At 37.9% G+C, this 23,046-nt stretch overlaps 1 protein-coding gene across 1 annotated transcript in view; it reads left to right on the top strand.

The window, feature by feature from the left end:
• MTHFD1L (methylenetetrahydrofolate dehydrogenase (NADP+ dependent) 1 like) overlaps nt 1-23,046 on the top strand; it is a 135,853-nt gene that overhangs the window by 43,609 nt on the left and 69,198 nt on the right. Inside the window, exons 14-20 of the mRNA XM_088141979.1 lie at nt 205-312; nt 2,127-2,201; nt 4,512-4,614; nt 7,272-7,348; nt 8,302-8,442; nt 12,609-12,677; nt 16,823-16,934. Of these exons, the coding sequence (XP_087998105.1) occupies nt 205-312; nt 2,127-2,201; nt 4,512-4,614; nt 7,272-7,348; nt 8,302-8,442; nt 12,609-12,677; nt 16,823-16,934 (685 nt within the window). The remainder of the gene's footprint in view (nt 1-204; nt 313-2,126; nt 2,202-4,511; nt 4,615-7,271; nt 7,349-8,301; nt 8,443-12,608; nt 12,678-16,822; nt 16,935-23,046) is intronic.

Genomic DNA, 23,046 nt, shown 5'->3' on the forward strand with positions numbered 1-23,046 from the left:
GAACTAAGTTATTGAACACAGAACTGAGACCATCTATAGCGTAGTAAATCACTTCAACCACGGCAGTTATGATTTCATATTTCAAACTGCTCATCTGAACTACTAATCTCACAAGTGAAAGTGTTTGAGTGGGTTGAAACAACTGACACTAGTTTAATGGAGCATGCAAAAAGAATGTCTTTTTCATTTTTCATTCCTATATAGTTCAACCTTCACTTAACTGGTGATATTCATGCCATTACTGCAGCAAATAATTTGCTAGCTGCTGCTATGGATGCTAGGATTCTACACGAGAACACTCAGTCTGATAAGGTAAGAGTAATCCTTCACTCCACAGTAATTCGCTGTGAACTGCAATTTTAAGGATACAGTAATTAAAACCATTTCAAATATTTCATCATTGACCGCTAGAAATGTGAAGGTCTGAGACCTGTGTAGAGGAGAGAGAAAGTTGGGGGTGTTTTTCCCCTGTTTTACTCCCTCTGAATCCTTCCTTCCTTCCTACCTACCTACCTACCTACCTACCTACCTACCTACCTACCATCAAAATGCATTATGAAGGAGGTTTTTTTTAAATGATTACAGAAAATTCAAGGTTTCAACCCCTTTCTGACCCTGCCGTAATTTTTAAAAACCGTACACATACAGCAGAACAGGGCTGGCTCTGTGGGCTACTACTGTTTTCAAAAGAGAAGGCAGAAGAATTCAGTGCATACTCTGGCTCATGCTTATAGACATTAATGGATTTGTTTCTCTGCTCCAGACAGTCTGACTAGGACTCAAAGAACTTGGAATGCAGTGTAGTGGGCAGTGGTCCAGGTATTTAGATTACCAACAACAAAAAAAGATGTCCCTAAACATTTTGTAATTGGGAAGAACTCCTCATGCTGGCCCTAATGCCTTGCCTTTGATATCTATGTGGTACAGAAGCTCATCTTTTCATTTCTGCTTGTTTAATTCAAAAATTGTTTGTGGTGCTCCTGCTGATGGAGTTGTGCAAATATAGAAAGCTTGGATCAGACAATTTATTATGAAATCTCTCATATTAAAGTTGCTGTCCTGGACATGTGGTATATTATTAGAAATGACCCAAAACTCTGTACAGATGCAGAGGCCCAGTTGCCCATTCAGGTATTCGTATTTTGAGAAAGATAGGTATGTTGCACCATTGATAGTGATCCCATGCATATACAGAAATCTTTGGGCTGGAAAAGATACAGCTCATTACATCCAGCACAGTCTGTTAATTGTGACATGCCACATTTCAGATCTGTAAGTGTAATTGTTATATGCACTGCATGTTCTCATAAAGCATTTTAATGTTGAAATAAATGTTGAATTGCATGTTTCTCTTGAAATGCAGAGAGTTTTGATTGCAAAGTCATAGGATAAGGGTTAGTTCTATGCTTAGATTCAACATTATATACGCTTTAGTTTGATTTTCCCTTTCTCTTTTGAATTGCCTTTCACATTTGGTGCAAACAAGGAATGGGAGCTATAAGACAAAGTGATGGACTATAAGACAAAGTGATGGACAACAAAGCTGTGGCCATCTCTCAGTTCTGGGAGTTGCAATGCAACACTTAGGGAGAGAACCGAGTTTGGGGAAGACTGCTTTTGAATGACTCAAAAATTAGTTCCAATCTGTTGTGTAACTAACAGACCTAGTTTCCAGGGCTGGACTACTTAAGGCATTAGACAAGGAAGAAATTAGATTCCCTGTCATAAAGCCTCCAAGGGGGTGGTGGTGGTGGTTAAATAAATGCTGTACTTAAAGAAAGAGTTATAGTAAATGCAATTCTGCCTCCTAAACCTGGCACATACTGATAAGGTTTTCAGAGGAAGTACAACATGTCTCTGCCAAAGCCCTCCTTTCCCATTCACATGCATTTTACTAATTATGACAACAACTCATTTTATAGCACCTGATTTTTATTCCTTTTAAAAAGAGGGGAAATTGTCTCAGAAGCTACAATAAATGGAGGCTCATTTGGAGCATCATTGGAACATGCGCAGAAAGTTTGAACAGAACTATGAGCAGATTCATTATAGAGAAAGTTATCTATCTATAATACCTGATGGGACTAGCACTTTTCTTACTGATTTTTACTTTTATGTTCTTACAGGCCTTATATAATAGATTGGTTCCATTAGTTCATGGAGAAAGGAAATTTTCAGCTATACAGCTTGCACGTATGAAAGTAAGTCATTTTTAAACTTTAAGGAATATCTGAGATTCTTTTAGAAGACATTGGTTTGGTCTTTTCTTTTTTAAATTAAAACATAAAGTTGGCTCAGATTTTTATAAGATGATGATGAGGAGGATTCTAATAAAGGCAGGCATGCTTACACACAAGAATAGAATGAAATAAATGTAACTATCATGTTTCCACCATATAGAATTGTGTGTCCTCTGAAAGAGAGCAACAGGAAGGCATTTTCATGTGCTTTCAGCAATTGACATTTTTACATTTTTACATTTTGTTAAAAAGTGGTTGGTAGCATTAAGTTACAGTCCAAAGGATCTTGAGGTAAATAAAAAATATCGACTACCAAGCTCCAAATGACCATGTGAGGGTGGAGAAAAAATGGTTGTGTATAGACTCCCCACATCTTTGCAAAAAGCAAGGTAGACTCAGAGTAATTGTGTGCTTCAAGATTATTTAAGAAGCTGGAGAAATCTTTAAATTAGTGCCACTTACTACTTGGATAGGAGGATGTTGAAAAGATTATGTAGATATCTTGTGGAAATCCACTGATTTTTCTCACTGGTGTTGCAGATTTTTTTTTCAGAATACAAATAGCAGACAGGAAATGTAAAACAAGGAGCAGGCGGTTATCTATCTTAACAATTAAACATCTTCTCCAGGAATTAGTAAATTTTATTGATTATGTTTCTCAGTCTTGCACAGGAAAACCATTCTGCCACACATTTTTGTATGTAAATGTACTGAATGTATTTAATTTCGCTAATCTTATGCTAAGATTATTACAGTTGCTTAAAATGCTGCTAAATGTCTTTTTTGAGAAAGTGAAGGAAAGAGAAAGAACCCAGTTTGGAATGGAAATTATAATTGTACTAATTAGAATACATTTGATATCAAATCTTGATTAATAATAATTGCAACATGTTGATTTAGATAACATGAAAGCTTAATTTGTGGGGCCAGCTAGCACTTTTGATAACCATAGAATGGCATTGGATGGCTGCAAATACTCCAAGAGCTCCAAGAACAAATACTCAAAAGTGCTCTTTATTTTTAACTATCACTTGCATTTTGGAATGCCCAGTTGTTATGTTGAAAATAAAATGGGATAAGATGAGGTATACATTTATACCTGCCATAGAGTAACACTTGGAGATGCTTATGTGGGATAAGCCGGCTTTCCCCAATGTGGTACCCTTCAGTTGTGTTGGATTATACTTTTTGTCCTCTCCAATTAGCATGCTACTGGTCAGTGCTGGCTAGGGTTGACACAAAGGCACCTAATTGGGGTCTTCTGGGATAAGCCATTAAAAATATTTTTACAATGATATTTTTCCCAGGTTTCTTCTTCTTGCTTTACATTTTGGACATCTAAGTTATTAGTAGTGCATTGACTAAATTCAAGGATGTATATTAGTAAGAATTTCCTGGGCCTTTTAGCAACAAAGAAGAAGTGGCCGGGAAAGAACCATTGTAATCAAAAGAAAGGTAAAAGAACTTGGAATTCAGTTCCCCTCTTCCATTTTTCATGCCCTACAGAATTAGGAAAGGATTGGTATCTGATCCTGTTCTCCATATACAACAGTCTTATCTGCTAAAGATTAACTTAAGCAGGCCATTCAAGATATCCGTTTAACTACATACATTGAAGATTCAATAACTGCCTCTTGTTGAGGCTCTTATTAGCAGTTTCACTGTTAGGTCTACTGGATATCTACAGGATGGAGGTGAGCCCCATAGGCAGCTGGATCCAGACTACTTTTGCTACACTGAGGAGTCTCTGATCCCAACAGTCTTCCTCTCACAACCTTTTATCTGGTTTATCATAAAGATGGCTGAACTTCAGTGGAGTATTGTGCTCATTAAGGCAAACCTTCACCACGCAGTATCCTATAGACATGTTCATCACCTTACATTGTATGTAGCAATTGGTTGATAGGGCTTGTAGCTTCTTTCACAATCTTTCAACCATTTTTGGTATGGTTTGTTTCATGCTAACTTCAAACTTCATTCCCAAAATGTATGAATGATAGTTGACACTGCTTTTCCTCCTCTTTCTTCTTCCAGTGGAAAAGAAAATTAGAACCCAGTTGAAATATCTGTCACATAAACCTCTGTCTGCTTGATTTCTACATTAGAAAAAAAATGCAGTGGATCAGATCAGGCTTTGGGAGCACTGTAGACACAATTTGGCATGTATGAGAAGCAGTTACATGCCCTGAATAGGATACTACGTGTACTATGGTGGGGTGTCTAAGTGAGTTGTATATGTGTTCCTATCTCTTTCTCTTTATTTGTTTTTAGAGGCTGGGAATAACCAAAATAGATCCTGATACGTTAACCGCAGATGAGATTAACAGATTTGTGCGACTTGATATAGACACATCTACAATAACATGGCAAAGGGGTAGGTGTTAGAACAAAAGGAGCCTCCATCTAGTCCACTCTGCTCTTGCATAAGTCATCAACTAGATGCCTTCGGGAACCACAACATAAACAATTATTTTTGAAAGAAGCAGAGTTTTGTATACAGTTTTTGGCAAAAGTTTCTTCTCAAAACTGATTGTAGTTATTCAGTGAAGAGGAAAAGAAGTCTATGCATTTGCTCAAATACCTTTTGTTACTTGATGATGAGCTCTGGGAGCAGAGCAAAGTCTGGTACTATTCTTATTGGTATTTTGGTGTTATGTTAATAAGTATAATCTTGTTTTTTCCTATATGTTCTATATTTTGAATTTTCAGAACTGGAAATGTCACAAACTTTCCCTTTTTTTTCCTTTTAACTCATGGTTTTCGTGCTCTGGGCTAAAGATCTACAAAGACCCAGAATAAAAGCTGTGTAAATGTTCTTCCCATTCCTTAAGCTTTTTGCAATTCTCAGCAAATTTGCAGAATGTGAGAATGTGAAAGATCCAGCTGTAAGAATCCCCCCTGCCCAATAAAAGCATAGTCAGCACTTACAAGGCAAGCCATGGTGTAACTATCCTTGATTTCCTTCATTTTTCACAATACTGCAGAAACTGGAAAGGGGAGGAGAGGGTTGGTGTCAATCATAAATAATGGCTTGGTAATAGGTAAGATAAAAAGTATAAACTTTGTGTTCTCAGAAACACCCATGTTTTGTGAGTGTGTGAAAGTATTAGGACCAAGTATTCTAGCTACAGTCTACTTCTGATACTCACAGGTCCCACCTCCTGATAAGCCTGCGTTTAGAATTGGATGAAGGGAACTTACATAATAGTGTTGGATGCAGACTTTCTCCAGTAGGCATCTGTGGAGGGAGCAGGCAAACCTGTGACTTATATATTTTTTCTGATGTTAGGATGAAATACAAAAGGGTAGGATTTGCCTTAAGACATCACAACACACATTTCACCATTATTTTCATCACTGCAACTAATAACAGATATTTATGCTTCTTCCATGCAGTCAGGACCCTGACTGACCATGATTTCTGTCTGTCTGGAAGAGCCCTGTGCACATCTGCTTGTGTGTGGCCCTGTGTTCCTGCTGTCATCAAATCTAAGGCTATCACAGGCTGACTGTGGTCATAGAGTGGAAGTATCTATCCAGCAGATGGATACATGGACTTTAGCATACTAACTAAACATAGAACAAATATATAATGAGTTTTGGTAAGAGGCAAGTAAATCTAGGTTGCACAATTCCAATTACCTATCCATGCATACACCCTATCAAAAAAATTATAAACTTGTCCTCATTTTAAATGTAGTATGGAACACCCCTATGAACTGGTCACTGCATTCTTCTTCCATGGTATTGCAAGGTGAAAATAGTCTGTCTTCAACAGCTCCAGAATGGGAAGCACAAATGCGAAACCATCAAGAAAATATCTGCAACTCATGAGTTTTTAAAACATTCTGTATTTGTGGCCTATAAAAAGTTATTGCAGAAAGCCTGTTTGATCTTTGTAAGTTAGTGGTGTTTTTTTTTCCATGTACATATTGAATCAAAATACCATATAATGTCTTATTAAACAAAAGGCTTCCTTAAATTTCTGCATTCTATGTTGCAGTAGAACAGCATGTTCTTCCAAGTTTTTGTTTTTATTTTATTTTATTTTATTTTATTTATTTATTTATTTATTGAACAAACTTACACAACCACCATCCACCAGAGGGAACTCTGGGCAGCAAACAGAATAAAAACACAGTACCTAAAAAAGACCATTTAAAGCATACTCATGTTCTTTGTTAATCTAAATGATAAAGCGTCTTTCAAGTTGGGTTTAACTCCTGGTAACTTCATGGACATGTCAGTGTTGTTTTCTTGGTAGCAATACGGAAGCAGTTTGATCTTCCTTCTTCTGAGACATTTTTATTTTATTTTATTTTTATTTTTTTGCCTAACAATCTAGCCTACAGCTTTGGTATTCCCTGGAGATCTCTCATCCAAGTATTAACAGAGCCTTTAAATTTCTCAAATTATAACATTTCCAACAGTGATTGGCTGCAAGGGTAATTTGGATCGTTCTACAAACATTTTTAATTAAAAATGAGATTCTAATTATGAATGGTCAGAAAAATGCTCAGTTTGGGGGGAATTCTTAAGAAAGGTCATGCCATCTTTGTAACTGAAAGGTTAAGCTCTCCTATGGACAACATTTAGAGCAAATAATTTTATAGAAGCTTTTTTTTCATATGATTTTGAGATTTTGCTAAGTAATATTTTGAAGTGCCTTTTGGTTTTGTGTCTACGTTAAAATGTTAAATGATTTGCATTCCAGAAGAAGTATTATAAACGTTCTGTAATCATTGCATTGCAATAATATCATTGTTCTAGCCCCATGGAAGAGTTTGCAGCAAAAATTCAACCATCCAAAAGCTTCTGCTGCTGTGTCTTGCCCCAGTTCCTTGCTTCCATAGCCTTTCAAAAGAAGAATAACACGCATTAAAGATCATGAAATGTGTGCATGTTTAAATTATATCTGTAATATATCATATTTACAGGGTGAGATATGCAGACATTTCCCATGCTGTTTTGGTAGAAGAACAGAGGATGTGATACTTTAGCAAATGTTTCAGCTTTTTGTTTTCCTTTCAGTGGTGGATACAAATGATAGATTCCTCAGGAAAATAACAATTGGCCAAGCAAATACAGAGAAGGGATTTTCTCGTCAGGTAAGTAAAGTTGGAATAGTTTGTATTGTATGTTTGAGACTAAATTTCACATAGTCCTTATGATGCTTCTTTCCTGCTATTATTTCAGTAAATCGATACACTAAGGTTTAGAAATGAATGAATACGCACTGTAACCTGGCACACAGTTTAGGATCATAATTTCTGTTTATGTTAAACATAGTCTATGTTTATTCCAGAAGTTCAGTATACTTTACTACCTCTACCTATTAAGTGTGTAGAGGAATAATTTCATTTAAGCGTAGAGTTAGATATAGTTTGAAAAAATATGTAGAACTGGAACTCAATTGCCTCTGTTGATAAATTAGCTCAAAAGTGGTATGCATGAAATAGCCACCTGAGATTCCAATATACTCTTGAGAGCAATGTAGTTAGCAAACCTATTGCTAAACAAAATAAATCTAAGAGAAGGTTGACCAGGTGGAATATACAATCTCCTTCAAGCTTAATATGATGGGGAGGTGGGCTCAGTTCTCTATATAAACACATCTGGAGAACTAACTAAAGAAGAAATTGGTCTTCCAAATAACCATAAAGGAAAGTGGTAATGTTGGCCTTTACTACATTAAATGAGGGAGTAGGTTATAAGCTTTCCCCAGGGCTACAGGGATCAAATCATTTAGCCACCATTTCTTGGACTCATCTAGGTACTAAGCTCTCAAGGTTTGTCTAGCACCATGCTGATCTTGCCAGCTTTGCAGACCAATAGAGAACAATATGAAGTCTCCTTCAAGTGAGCTTGAGATGGTGTCTAAATAAACTACAGATTACTTTGTTGTTTTCTTAGCCCAGAAGGTTTCCATGTCCTTCTGGGTACTTTTTTTTAAAACTTCCCAGTCTAGATGACAGCTGTGAGACTATGCTAGACATATATGGTATCCAATTATGAGCTTCAAGTGTCTCTGTTTTCTGTATCTTTCCTTTTCTGTTCACAGACTCAGTTTGATATAGCTGTTGCAAGTGAAATTATGGCAATCTTAGCGCTAACCAGTAGCCTGTCTGATATGAGAGAGAGACTGGGAAAAATTGTAGTTGCTAACAACACAAAAGGGCAACCTGTGACAGCAGAAGATTTGGTGTGTATTATTTATTTATTTATAACGTTTTCATAATGCTTCAGTGACTTTCACTCTCCGTGGTTGATATACATAATACACAATAATACACTAATTATAAAAATAATCACATTCATCAAACAATAATACAATCAAACAATCATGATATTATAATCATAAAACCATACCACCATGTATCATCAGACAAAACCTCACCAATTCCCCAGGTACTTCTGTCTACACATGTCTCTGTTCCCAAATGCATGTTGGAAAAGTGAGGGTGCAAATCTTAGGTGAGAGGGCAGGAGCTACTCTCCTGTGGAAAAGACTCTCCTTCAAATGCTCTATCTTAGCAAGGGTTGGGGAGTCTAAGCAAGCACTCTCTATAGGCAAGCTTTGGTCAGGCAGATTCTGTTTAGAGTAAGTGATCTCAGATTCTGGGATATTAAAGGGGATCACAAACACCTTGAAATGGACCTGAAAACAAATTGGCAACCAATATAGAAATACATGGTGGAAGATGCCAAGACTATTACCATTAGTAAAGATCACAGGACAATAGTTCCCACAGTATTGGTGTTACAGGTAGTCCTTGCTTAATGACCATTTGTTTAATGATGGTTCATATTTACGATGGACTCAGAAAGGGTGCCTTATGGCCCATAATGTACTTCCAGCCATTGTAAAATGTCGTGCCACCCCCCTGCGGTCACGTGGCTGCATTTCAGGCACTTGGCAACTGGCTCGCATTTACGACTGGTTGCCAAGCACCCTGCGATCATGTGATCACCATTTGCAACCTTGTCTGACAGCTTCCCCATTGGAAGTTGGCAGGGAAGGTTGTAAGCGGAGGGGACATGGTGGTGGGCAGTTACGGAGCTCAAATCTTCAGGATTTGGGGTCCCTGCCTTCACACTGTTATGAGGTTTCCTCTCCCCTTTCAGCACTGGGCAGTTACGGACCTCAAATCTTCAGGTGCTCCATTCGCTGCTGAGAGAGGGGAGGGGAAAGAGGATGGAGTGAAAGAGTTTGTCTGCTGAAGTATTTCAGTTCCGTGGGGAGGTTTCACACTGCTTAACGACCTGGGAGATCACTCTTTTGCTCTGTCCACTTAACGACCCAGGAAATCGCTTAACAACTGCAACCAGGAGTGCCCAGATTGCAGTCATTGAGCAAAGCAGCATGTAGGTGTCTCGCTTAATGACCGCTTTGCTCAACAACCAAGATTCCAGTCCCAATTGTGATCATTAGGCAAGGACTATCTATATATGACAGTATGGGGTTTTCCCTGTTAACACACAGACCATTCCATTTTTCACTTTTTGCAGTTTCTGTGTGAGCTTTGAGCATATAATGCTTTTTGAAAATGCTTCTTTGGGTTTAGAGATACAGTGCAGCTAAGGGATAATACTGTATACTGTCTACCTTTTCACGAAGCAGTTGCTCAAACAACCAGATATTAGTCTACGTGTGTATGTTCTCCTTGCTTTTTTTTTAAAGAGCACTTTAATCTCTTTGCTTTCCCATTGTTTTAATCACTTTTAGAGAGTAGAACATGGGAGAGCAATTGCAAACAACTATTTGTAAAACATTAATAACAGTATCCTAAATGTTTGGTCTCAGAATGTCTTATTTTCACTTGAGTGCATATTTCAGTTAACACTTAGCATGTATCCCGATGTGGATGCATTTTTAAATCACTTTGTTTTCCATCTCTATAAAATGTTTTCATAAGTTTTTACGATTCCTGATTTAATATTCAGTCAAAACCACTAATTCCTTCTTTCTTTTATTTCTTTCGGATGTGAGTAATATTTAATGTACCCAGCAACTCTCTTTTGGTCTGAGTTTCAAGAGGGCTGTATCACATCTTCAGCATAGTGTAATGAAACCTAAAATACACATTGACCGATGAAAACCAGATGCTGTGAGGAATGGAGATGGGAGGAGGCAGAGAAGGAAAGATAAATTGAATATTTAATAAACTCAGAAGCCCCTTTCAAAAGTGTAATGGTTTTTTAGAAAGCCCGCCTCAGTGATGGAACTACAGGATTTGTTGCCAAAATATGGTGTTCATTGAGCACAGTCTTGAAGACTAGATTGCAATTTGGCTTCTATATCATAACAGAATGTTTGATGGATGGATGCCATATCTCCATGGTAAATTAAACTGGTATCCTCGAGATTAATATTTCAGCAGCCTTAAGGAATATTAAATATGTAGCTATTTATATAGTAATGACATTTCTCAAGTTACTGTGGGAAGACCTTTGAAAAATAGAGAAATACAGTCACCTACATGGTAATTTACTCATTCTACAAAGAGGGTACAGGTAAGGATATTGTCTGCAACCTTTAGGTGCTTCATTTCATCTACAGAGCAATTAACTTTTAAAAGGCCACTTTAATTCTTTAAAGAATATTAGAAAACAAAAAATAAAACCCTTGTACAAAGAAAATATCCAACCAGAGATGCTACCTATATTTCTTTACAATGAATCTGAGTTAAGACAATCTTTAAGAATTTCATTGAAAACCCATACTCAGTTTTAATCTAAAAAGCACAGTTTGGGACTATTAATGGATCATCAGGCAAATTATGCTGATACTAAAGAACGTGAAAATGAGTTAGGAAGCCTGGAAGTCATCTGCAGATTTTAAAACTGATATCGATTGATTGATTGATTAGGTGCCATCAAGTAGGTGTCAACTCTTAGCAACCACATAGATAGATTTTCTTCATGAATAACAGATTGCTAAATTCCAAAATATGGCAAACTTGGCTTTCAGGTTGTCACTACTTGAATAATTTATATAGGTAGTCCTCAACTTATGACCATTTGTTTAACGACCATTCAAAGTTACAGTGGCACTGGAAAAAGTGACTTATGACCAGTCCTCTCACTTACAACCATTGCACCATCCCTGCAGTCACATGATCAGAATTCAGGCACTTGGCAACCAACTGTATCTACGACAGTTGCAGTGTCCCATGGTCACATTATCATCATTTGTGACCTTCCCAGTGGGCTTCCAACAAGCAAAGTCAATGGGGGAAACCTGATTCCCTTAATGACCATTTGATTCACTTAACGACCATGGTGATTCACTTAATGACCATGGCAAAAAGGTCATAAAATTGGGTGTGACTCGCTTAACGACTGCATCACTTAGCGATGGAAGTTCTGGTCCTAATTGTGGTCGTAAGTTGAGGACTACCTGTAGCTACTTTCCTTAAAAAAAAAAGGAAAGCCATCTATATTATGATCTTGGGTCTCAGCCAGTCATCTTAAGAAATTTGTGCAGATTAAGGTAATGCCCCTTTCCTCTTACAGCTTGTCAGCTAATGTTGAAAGTGTGCTACTTCTATGCCTGAATTTCATAAAACAAGGAATAGTATCCATTGAGGGAGTTAATTGTCTTCACCAAAAATTGTGGCAATGAATACCATTTAACTCTGTGTTGAGTGAAAAAGACCATCCATTTGTATATTCTGCATTTCTTACATTGCATTGGATGACATAAATGGGGCCCATTTACTGTATGTTCCAAAGGCATTCTTAGAATATAGATAAGCTGGTGCTTTACAGGTGGGGCAAGGAACTTGGTAGACATTGTGAGAAAGGTCCACAGTACATTGGCATTCCTGAACATCAGGTTGGGGACCTCAGCTGTGAGGGTTAGAGATGAAATGAGCTGGACAACTCTTTTACTTAAAAAGAAGCCTTCCCCCCTCTTGAGTTTCCAAACACTACTTTTGATTTCTGTCAAATCCAACACAATCTGAGGCAGATCTTCCCCTTCTTCTAACACATGTAGAAATCCTGGGAAAGGTAGTAATCATGAATAATGGCAAGCTAAGAAACCAAGTAACACTTTGTTGACCTGTGCCTCAACATATTTTACATTTGGTACAGGTTATTACTACTTTCAAATTATATTGTTTAAATATTGTAAATCAGAAACCTCTTTACAGTTTACAGAAATGGAAGCCATTCCTTTTTCTTGTTTCTTTTAAGTTGTGATACCATCATACTATAAAGCTAGAATAATCCATTCTAGTTTTATCCATTCTAGGTTTGTTTGTTTTTACCTAAATTACTTGATGCCTTAGGTTAGTTTGCCTGAACTTCTTAGTTTCAAGTAACATTAACCTTAAAACTAAAACAAAAGTCTCTTTGTTTTAGGGAGTAACTGGCGCTTTGGCAGTTTTGATGAAGGATGCAATTAAACCAACATTGATGCAGACTTTGGAGGTGAGTCCAGTCATCTGTAATCCAAGGCTTCGTTTTCTTCCTTCATAAGACTAAGTTGCTAGAGCATATGTTTTTCAAGTTTTTGAACATTTTAAGGATACATTCATTGGTATCCATCCCCTAGAAAAAAAGGGCTCATTGGGAGAACAAATTCCCCCTCCCAGATACTGCCCAAGTCTGTTCCAGTAGCTTCTGGGATTACAGGAAGGGTGGGGGCCAAAGAAGACTGGGAAATGAAAAGGGAGTCTTCTATGTGACAAGAAAATCTGAAGTCTGGCTACGTGACATTGGATTACAGGTAGTCATCGCTTAACGACCATTCATTTAACAACAGTTCAAAGTTACAACAGCCTTGGAAAAAGTGTTTATGACCGTCACAAACTGTCATAACACCCCCTGCGGTCATGTGATCATAATTTGTGGCCTTTTTTATGATGGTGGTTAAGCAAATCACGTGGCTATTAAGCGAATTCTGGCAAAAAAACATCCATTGGGGAAGTTGGATTCACTTAATGACCACATGATTGGCTTAATGACCACAGTGATTTGCTTAACAAACATAAAAATGGCTGTAAAATTGGGTCTGTTCATGTGATTCACTTAATGGCCACCCCACTTAATGACCAATTTTCCAGTCCCTATTGTGGTGGTTAAGTGAGAACTACCTGTATCACTGAATGTGCAAATGATTATACTGCATCGCATTACTACTTTTCATATTTAATTGGCAGCATACTAAAGTGAAGATGGCAGAAAGTTTTGCTTCTGTGTTTTCACAAAAGAAATTACTATGGGTACTCATTTGTAATTTATTTTTATTCATGTGTTTTACTTTGTATGCTGCTTATTCTTGAAAAAGCTGAGGGTAGCTAATAGTGTTGACATAAAATAATAATCTGAACCCTTAAATGAATACACAAAATTAAAAAATATAAAAAACTAGAAAATACAAATGCCATGTTCCTGCAAACCCAACCTTCAGTTATAGCACTCCTGCTGTATCTGGAGGAACAGGTTCAACCTTTTCCAGAAGCCCAAGAGGGGTGCAACTGAAGAGATCTCTGTTGGGAGGGGGTTCCAAAGAATGGGGGCTCTTATATTGAAAATGGCTGCTTTGGAGGCCTGACAAGTGACAGTCCCATATGGATGGGACCAGAAAGGAATTGAACCTATTTGATCTGATTGGATGGGCAGATAAATACAGGATAAGATAGTTTCTCAGGTAACCAAGTCCAGCGCCAAGTACAGTGGGGCAAAAAAGTATTTAGTCAGCCACCAATTGTGCAAGTTCTCCCACTTAAAAAGATGAGAGAGGCCTGTAATTTTCATCATAGGTATACCTCAACTATGAGAGACAAAATGGGGGAAAAAATCCAGAAAATCATATTGTCTGATTTTTAAAGAATTTATTTGCAAATCATGGTGGAAAATAAGTATTTGGTCAATATCAAAAGTTCATCTCAATACTTTGTTATATATCCTTTGTTGGCAATGACAGAGGTCAAACGTTTTCTGTAAGTCTTCACAAGGTTTTCACACACTGTTGCTGGTATTGTGGCCCATTCCTCCATGCAGATCTCCTCTAGAGCAGTGATGTTTTGGGGCTGTTGCTGGGCAACACGGACTTTCAACTCCCTCCAAAGGTTTTCCATGGGGTTGAGATCTGGAGACTGGCTAGGCCACTCCAGGACCTTGAAATGCTTCTTACGAAGCCACTCCTTCGTTGCCCAGGCGGTGCGTTTGGGATCATTGTCATGCTGAAAGACGCAGCCACGTTTCATCTTCAATGCCCTTGCTGATGGAAGGAGGTGTTCACTCAAAATCTCATGATACATGGCCCCATTCATTCTTTCCTTTACACGGATCAGTTGTCCTGGTCCCTTTGCAGAAAAACAGCCCCAAAGCATGATGTTTCCACCCCCATGCTTCACAGTAGGTATGGTGTTCTTTGGATGCAACTCAGCATTCTCTCTCCTCCAAACACGACAAGTTGAGTTTAGACCAAAACGTGCTACTTTGGTTTCATCTGACCATATGACATTCTCCCAATCCTCTTCTGGATCATCCAAATGCTCTCTAGCAAACTTCAGATAGGCCCAGACATGTACTGGCTTAAGCAGGGGGACACGTCTGGCACTGCAGGATTTGAGTCCCTGGCGGCATAGTGTGTTACCGATGGTAGCCTTTGTTACTTTGGTCCCAGCTCTCTGCAGGTCATTCACTAGGTCCCCCCGTGTGGTTCTGGGATTTTTGCTCACTGTTCTTGTGATCATTTTGACCCCACGGGGTGAGATCTTGTGTGGAGCCCCAGATCAAGGGAGATTATCAGTGGTCTTATATGTCTTCCATTTTCTAATTATTGCTCCCTCAGTTGATTTCTTCACACCAAGCTGCTTGCCTATTGCAGATTCAGTCTTCCCAGCCTGCTGCAGGTCTACAATTTTGTTTCTGGTGTCCTTCGACAGCTCTTTGGTCTTGGCCATAGTGGAGTTCGGAATGTGACTGTTTGAGGTTGTGGACAGGTGTCTTTTATACTGATAACAAGGTCAAACAGGTGCCATTACTACAGGTAATGAGTGGAGGACAGAGGCGCCTCTTAAAGAAGTAGTTACAGGTCTGTGAGAGCCAGACATCTTGCTTGTTTGTAGGTGACCAAATACTTATTTTCCACCATGATTTGCAAATAAATTCTTTAAAAATCAGACAATGTGATTTTCTGGATTTTTCTTCTCATTTTGTCTCTCATAGTTGAGGTATACCTATGATGAAAATTACAGGCCTCTCTCATCTTTTCAAGTGGGAGAACTTGCACAATTGGTGGCTGACTAAATACTTTTTTCCTCCACTGTAGGGCATTAAAAGTGACAACCACTGCCTTTAATCACACCTGGCAACCAATGCATCTCCTGAAGCAGTGAAAAGTGAAGCTTCCAAGTCATCACTGCCCAGGCTGCCACATTTTGTACCAGGTGTACTGAAAGCTCTTCAGGGGCAGCCCTGTGTAGAAGGTGTTACAGTACTTCAAATGGGAGATGACCAGGGCATGAGTGACCCTGAGCAGGTCCTCTTGGTCCTGGAACAGTTGCAAATGGTACACAATGTGTAGCTGTGCAACAGTTCTCTAACCACAGTTGCCACTCATTCTTCAGGCAGGAGCTCTGAGTCTAGGTAAACCTCCAGATTGCAGACCACCTCTGAGTGTGAGAGTATAAGCCCATTCAGAGTCAGATGGAATTTCTCTGGAATCATGTGAGTCTGCCTTGGAGGGATTCAGTTGGAATCTGTTTCTCCCTCCTGGTCTCCATCACAAGCACAGCCAATCTGGTTTCCATGGTGTATCCCAGCCTGAAACCTGCAGAGAGCTCTAGAGGTAGCAAATTATTTAAGGATCTACATAATTTGCTGCCTCTAATGCTTTCTGCGTTGCAGTTCCTCCCAGAGGAATTTTACACCAATTGAATCAGTTTAGAACCCCACAGATCTAAGGAGGAAAAAGAGCTAGCAGGTATTCTATTGTATTTTTCTTTTCATTTCTGTCTGTGAAATTCAGTGCATGTATCTATAGCAAGCACACTCATTTGATTCTTTGGGGCTTATTCCCCTATAAGAGGATGTACATTACAGCCTGGTGTACATGGTCTAAGATTAAAAAGCTGAGATACGACAATGAGTTGAAGGAAAGAGGGCTCAGCTGCAGTTCACAGCAGCTCTGTACAAAGAGGAACAGATGGTAGAGGGGCTACAGAGGTGGAATACAGAGTAAGGTAATGAATTGTTCACATTAATAATGAAATTGTTATGAAGTAACTCAATAAATGAACCTGGATTTGCAACAAGAAACTTTATTTATGTGCTTAGGGACTCTGTTTAATAATATGCTGCAAGCTGAAATATGGCACCATCAGTAACATGGGGTTGCCCTGGAAGATTGGTTGTATTATATGAATAAGAAGATTGGTTATATTATACCAATATACCACCTCCTTATCCCATGTCAGATATTTAACTTAACTTCAGAATGCTGTAATACCATGTGGGGTATTTATCTTAAAATGATTGCCCTCTTGTTTTTAATGTCACATCTAATTAAGCTTTAATAGAGAATATATTCAATATGTCTACCCATTGCTATTATTTTCTTCTAGGGTACCCCAGTTTTTGTGCATGCTGGACCTTTTGCAAATATTGCACATGGTAATTCTTCAGTTTTGGCAGACAAACTTGCTCTTAAATTGGTCAGCAAAGAAGGATTTGTAGGTGAGAAAACTAATATTATTTCAGCATACTGATGTAGGTCTGGAACAATTTAGTCTGAAATGTATTCCTAGGAATGAATGCCCAACTATGTATTATCTAACAGCATTTGTTTGTGAAATTTTCAGTTTGGTTTACTTATTTATTTGGATTCTACATTCAAATGCCACCATTAAAGTTCTGCTGAAATTAGAGGCAGTAAAATTCCTGTGGTTGTAAAGTTTTCATAGTGGCATGGGATACACATTAAAGAAGTATTTTTTTTAACACTTCAGTAGTGCTCCAAAGCAAACCAGATGAAAGGAGGACTGTTTGTTGAATTCCATTGTTTCATGTACTCTTAGTGGAAGGGAAGGTAACATTTCTGCTTAGACAGGTGTCTTCTGTTTATAAGGCTCAATGATAGACCATAGGCTTTGTTTTCAGGAAATCAAGGCATTCTCTGCTCTGTTCAGGTAAAGACAGGGAAAAAAACCTTTCTGACACAGCGATGAACTGGTTAATAAAAACAGCTCTGAATCCTAGAACCGTAATATTCAAAGGGACTTCAGAAGTCATTTTGTCCAACTTCCTACCGAGTGCAGGATCTGCTAACGCATTTCAGACAAGTGGCTATCCAGCCTCTGTTTGAAGACCTCCAATAAAAGGGAACATATCATTATCTGAGACAATCTATTCCACTGGTTGTCAGCTCCTACCATCCAGAAATGTTTCCTTACACCTAGCCTAAATCTGTTTCCCTGTGATTTCATCCAGTTGTTTCTGGTCCTGTCCAGAAGTCCATTGAACAGTGGATCAATGACCTGACTCTGTATAAATCAGTTTACAGTGTTCCTAATTTAAACATGGCAGGTGATTTCTCTGGAATAGGTCCTTCCAGTAGTAGCCCCCCCCCATGAGATAACGTTCCTAGGATGCCTGATGCCCACTCTTCTAATTCTCCCAGGTTTTCTAATGTCCCCTGATGCTTTAGGCTTTCAACTAGTTTTATGTCTGGTGTTTTTAGTCTCTGCTGCTTCTAGCAGCTATTTTAATTGACACTGTTTTATTATGTGTTTCTATTGATTTTAGCTATGTTTTACTGCATGCCATCCTGAAAGCTCATTCTATAAATCTGTACTGATAATTTATAGAGGCCTGCTGCGATTTGGGGGTTTACTTATTTTGCTGGCATAAAATATTTATTGGTTTAAGCTAAGAATGCTTGAGAAAATAATAACAGGGTAAATCATTCTGCAGTTATTTTGAGTTTCCAGTGGATCCCTGATTTACTGAGTTGTTCTCTGGGGTTTTCCCTAACACAGTGTCATGAATTATTCCCTCGTTAAAAGATTTCAGATGAATGGATTCACACATGAAACAAATGATAAATTAATTATTCTTTTGGAACTGAAAACAAAATGCATTGGCTCTTAGAATGCATGTTACTGAAACCCTGCATGTAGCCTGGTAATTAATTCACCCTTGTGAAAGTCTGGAAAAGTCTGTAACTACAGAATAGTGATGCCATAAATCAAGAACAGAAATAGACATATAAAAGAAACAAATAAAAACAGGGAATGAGTAATTTAATAGAGAATTTAGTAATTTATATTGTATTTTGTCCTGACCTGTTTGCTTTTTATCACAACCTATCTCAAGAGGAGTACATTACAGAAAAATTATTTTAATATTCTCTCTACTGAAGTGAAGGGAGTTGACTTGTTTGATATGTATAAAGCATACAAAGGTCCATAACTGCTCCTCTTCCCCTACCTCCTTTGGCACACAGGCTTTTTCTGTTGTTGTGTTAACAGATAATTGGACAACTTTTGGCAAGCTTTTTGAGTGTTGTAAACTTAAGTAGAAGGAAGCCTTTATCAGCTGTCTAAATAATTTATTTACTTTATACACTGAATACACTGAATACACCGAAAATGCTCATTGAAATAAAATACCTCATAGTAGTTGCTGAGCACTCTATGGACCATGCATACAGTTTATTTCAAGAAAAGTTATGCCTACCCACACTCCAAAGTCTGTAGCAGGTTTATAAATTCCCTTGTAAAAAATACTGCAGTCTCAATGTTTAAGTGAAATGGAGGCTATCCAAAACTTTCTTATATATGTAAAGGGATTTGCTATATTTTTTTAGTCATAGCCCTTTCTCCAAAAAAGGAAACAAAACCTCAATTCTTTAGCTGTAAACCTCTCTGGGCAACATAAGCACAAGTCTTAATATTTGCATTGTTCAGAGTTGTTTATAGTGGTTTGTGTTTGCTTGACCGAAAAGTCACCATCTGATGAGTGTTCCAGAGAGAGTTACATTCAGACTCCTAGCTACAGTTCATTGTGGTCTAACAGTTCCTCTCTACCTTTGTGGTTCTATTTCTTTTCTAATTAAGAAAATATCTAATGCTTTCTTACTATTATATCATCCTAAAGTAAGTTCTCTTTTCCTGAGTTTTGGGTCAAATATTAATTAAGAATTGTGTGTAAGGAGAATTATTACTCTCAGTGGTTCACTGCAATGTAACCTCACTCCCCATTGCTTTTCAGATAACAGGTGGTGTGAAAAAAAAGCTATAATTTACAGAGAGGTAGCACTACATTGCTGGTGAAGAGTACAAACTCCAGTCCAGTTATAACACATATACAGTGATCATTAAAAATACACACACATATATCTGTTTCCTTTGCCTCTGTGATATGTAAAGAACCCCAAGCTTGCACGATGTCTCTACTTGGCCTGCCAAATTCCAGGCAAAAGCCCTGCCCTTAAACCCCATAGATCAGACTTTTCTGTCTACTGAGTGGATTTGGCCCTGAGGAGTGAGGATTTGGAAAGTGAAAATAAATTCAAGAGGAATTCACCTTGTCCCCTGGACATGTCTTGGGAGGCAGTCAGCACTCAGGCTGTTAAAAAAGTCTCATCCCAGGGTTTCATACAGCTTCCCCTTAGAGAAAAGATGTATTTCTATGTTCTGTAGCAGCCAGTCATGTAAGCAGAGGCAGGAAATCATGTCTCTTGGTTAGATAGTATGCTAAATGTTTTAGAAGGAAAGGGACATTTGTTGATTTGTTGGTTAAATGCATTGCCTACTTGGCCATCAGTGAATAGTATACGGCTGTTGAAATTGATGCCAGGCACATATTTATCATAATATGAATAAGAATTGTAAAAGATAGGGAAAATTGAAGGAATACAGATTTTATTTTTGTTTCTGTCTGTATTCTCTCCATTTATTGGAGTTGTTTGTCCTTAATGTAGTGTTTTAAGTGACAAGCTTAGAAATAATACATCATGAAACAATAGAAAAGATTGCAAATGAAGAGAGAAAGTATACAATTTTATCTGAAGACTCTTTAACAATTATTCATAAAGGCACTGGTTTATTTTCCTCTGTTTCTTTGTCATCCACTTCCCTAATAAGCCATGAGCAAATCTCTGCAAATAATTATTTCTTGTGGGAAATAATCTTTCCAACATACAGGACTATCATTTGGAATTACATCATATTTTAAACAAAGATTGTCCCAGTGGCTTTGTTTCATTCTCTTCAGCTGTGTCTCTTCTCATACCATAAGAAGGTGGATTATTCCTCCAAAAAATGTTAATAAATGGGTTTGTCAAGAGACCCAGTGATGATACGTAGAGACAAGAAAGGAAGGCTACAGCATGATATTTCCTGTTAAAGAGTGTCCAAAGTATATTGTTATTACTAACTAATGTTCTTATTGTGTAGATTAATTTCCAGGAAAATATGCCTGGCAATCAATGGTTACCAGGCTTGTTTACTTAAAACATAAAATGATCAACTCATTTTGATCATTTTGATCAACTCATTTTGATCATATAGTTTATTTTTAAGACTCGAACAAGTTGCTTTATTGTGAAAGTAACATACAAAGTAATAAAATAACATAAAGTCTTCATCTCCTTGATGTTACCTTAGCCTAGATCTTATGCTCAGGAGTGGCACAATTGATAACAGTAGGACCAATGCCAATAAAACCATTAGCACAATGATGTAGAATAAGTGAATCTTTGGGCCAATTCCCAAAAGTCTATTTCAATGAAACTTCATCTCTAAGAAATAAAATATAAACTCTTAGATGTAAACAAAGAATATAAGGAAGTTTGATTCTATTTGTATTTATACTATTATACACTCAGCAAGTGTATGTTTGCCTACTTAACATGTTTATGCTTTATGTACTTTTCTGTGTGTATGCTGCTTTTTATAAATATATGTAGTGGAACAGGTGAGCCCACAGAGTGAAAGGCTGAGTTCCAGACGTCTCCTCCACAAAGCCCTTTGGGTCTTCACATCCTGTCCCTGATTCCTGCATGGGTTAGCAGCTTTGTAGTTCCTGCTGCCACCAATTGTCTTCCACAGAGCACCCACCTAGCATCTTCCTCCTAAGTGTGAGAGAGGAAGAGCTCTCAGAGGCTGTGTTGCCCTCCTGCTAATTGCTAGGTCAAAAATACAAAAGTCAAAATTATTTCAATAATGCTGCCTCCTGGCCTTAAGAATATGGGGCTAGAGGTTTCAGCCTTTTGTTCCCTCCTTGGGAGACAGACTAATATCATCAAAGATATGCAAAATCGAACTTTACATATAACTCCATTTTAAATGTTCAGCTTTCAAATGTATATATTCGACTTTAGAGAAAAGGAATTACAGAGTTGCCTTGATCAGGATCAATAATTAAAAAGAAAATTCACAAGAAAAAGCGAAACAGAATGCAACAGAAGTGCTCCAGGCAAACCACAAGATGGTGCTGACTTCTATAAGTAAACATTTTCTCCCTGTGAGATAAGAGATGATGCAAAATAATATACAGACTACCAAAAGATTATAAATAAAATTAGTATCTTTGTGACCAGTCTATTGTGACAGAATAGAATGTAAATTTTTCTAATTAGTACAAAGGAATTATTATTATTATTGCAACTTATTGCCTGCCTTTAACAAGGCACAGAACTAAACAAAACAACCACAATAATTACAAATCAATCCAGTAAAATTAGTTCAGGACCCAGTAAACAAATATAAACACTAAAACAACCAACACATAGGAACCCCCCCCCCACACACACACATATCCATAATAAATGTATTAACATTGAACAGTGGAGTGGAATAACAAGAACCTACACTAACCCACTAATCAAATAAAATTAAAGACCATCAAATTTATGTACAGAAGGGAGCTAATTCCAGATTTGGAAGTCGAGGTCCCTAAAGAACTGGAACCTCTAATCATGACCCCGGAGCAAGAAATCAGAAGAAGCCTCCCCCAAAGAAGAACAAAAAGAACTATAGGGAGCAATAAGGGCAGACAGAGAGTGGGGAGTTTTGTGGCTGAACAGCTGTAAGTCCAAGCACCAGTAGTTTAAACTGGTCTTTGGCTCAAATCAGGAGCCAGTGAAGAGTCCTGTGCTGTAATGAGACATGAGAATAACTTGGAAGGTCCAGAACATAGAAAGAGGTATTGAAAACACCTGCCACCTGACTATCACAATAATCTAGGTATTGGACAATCAAGGCATCACCAATAAAACTAAAGTCATTGACCAACAAGCCCAAGGCTGCGGGAGAAGGAAACTGGAGCAATCTGGGAGCTCTGAAGACAAATGGGGGAAGACTCAGTAGAATCTGGGAAGGACAGTCAGGCCAAAACACAACAATCTCAGTCTTTTCAATATATAGCTTAAGGCAATGGGAGGACATCCAAGAGAAATTGCTAATAAGACATGTATTATCACAGTTGACCATGCATTGTTATCAGGGTCTCCAGAAAATCCAATAGACTTGAATGTTATGAGTGTGACAGTGATATTGGAAGCCCTGATCCTGAATTAAAAGCACCCAAGAGAAGAGTATAAAGACACTCCTTCAGATTCCATGCTATTTAGGGCTTTCTAGGTTAGGTCCGTCCTTGGAATTGTGCCTGGAAAAAAGTAAGTTCTGTTACTGTACAGGCTGCACAATGATAGGTGAGGTGGGTTTGTTTCACTGTTTAGTCTCTTGTGAGAACATTTTTCAAAATGTATAGCAACAGCAGCTGTTACATTCCCTGCCAGCTCGCAAAGATGCATGCTGCATAAAAAAGCAAAGTCACAAGACAG

The sequence above is a fragment of the Python bivittatus genome, unplaced genomic scaffold, assembly GCF_059951505.1.
Source record: "Python bivittatus isolate LINGU-HERP-01145 unplaced genomic scaffold, Pbiv_v1 ctg000020_np1212, whole genome shotgun sequence".
NCBI lineage: Eukaryota > Metazoa > Chordata > Lepidosauria > Squamata > Pythonidae > Python > Python bivittatus.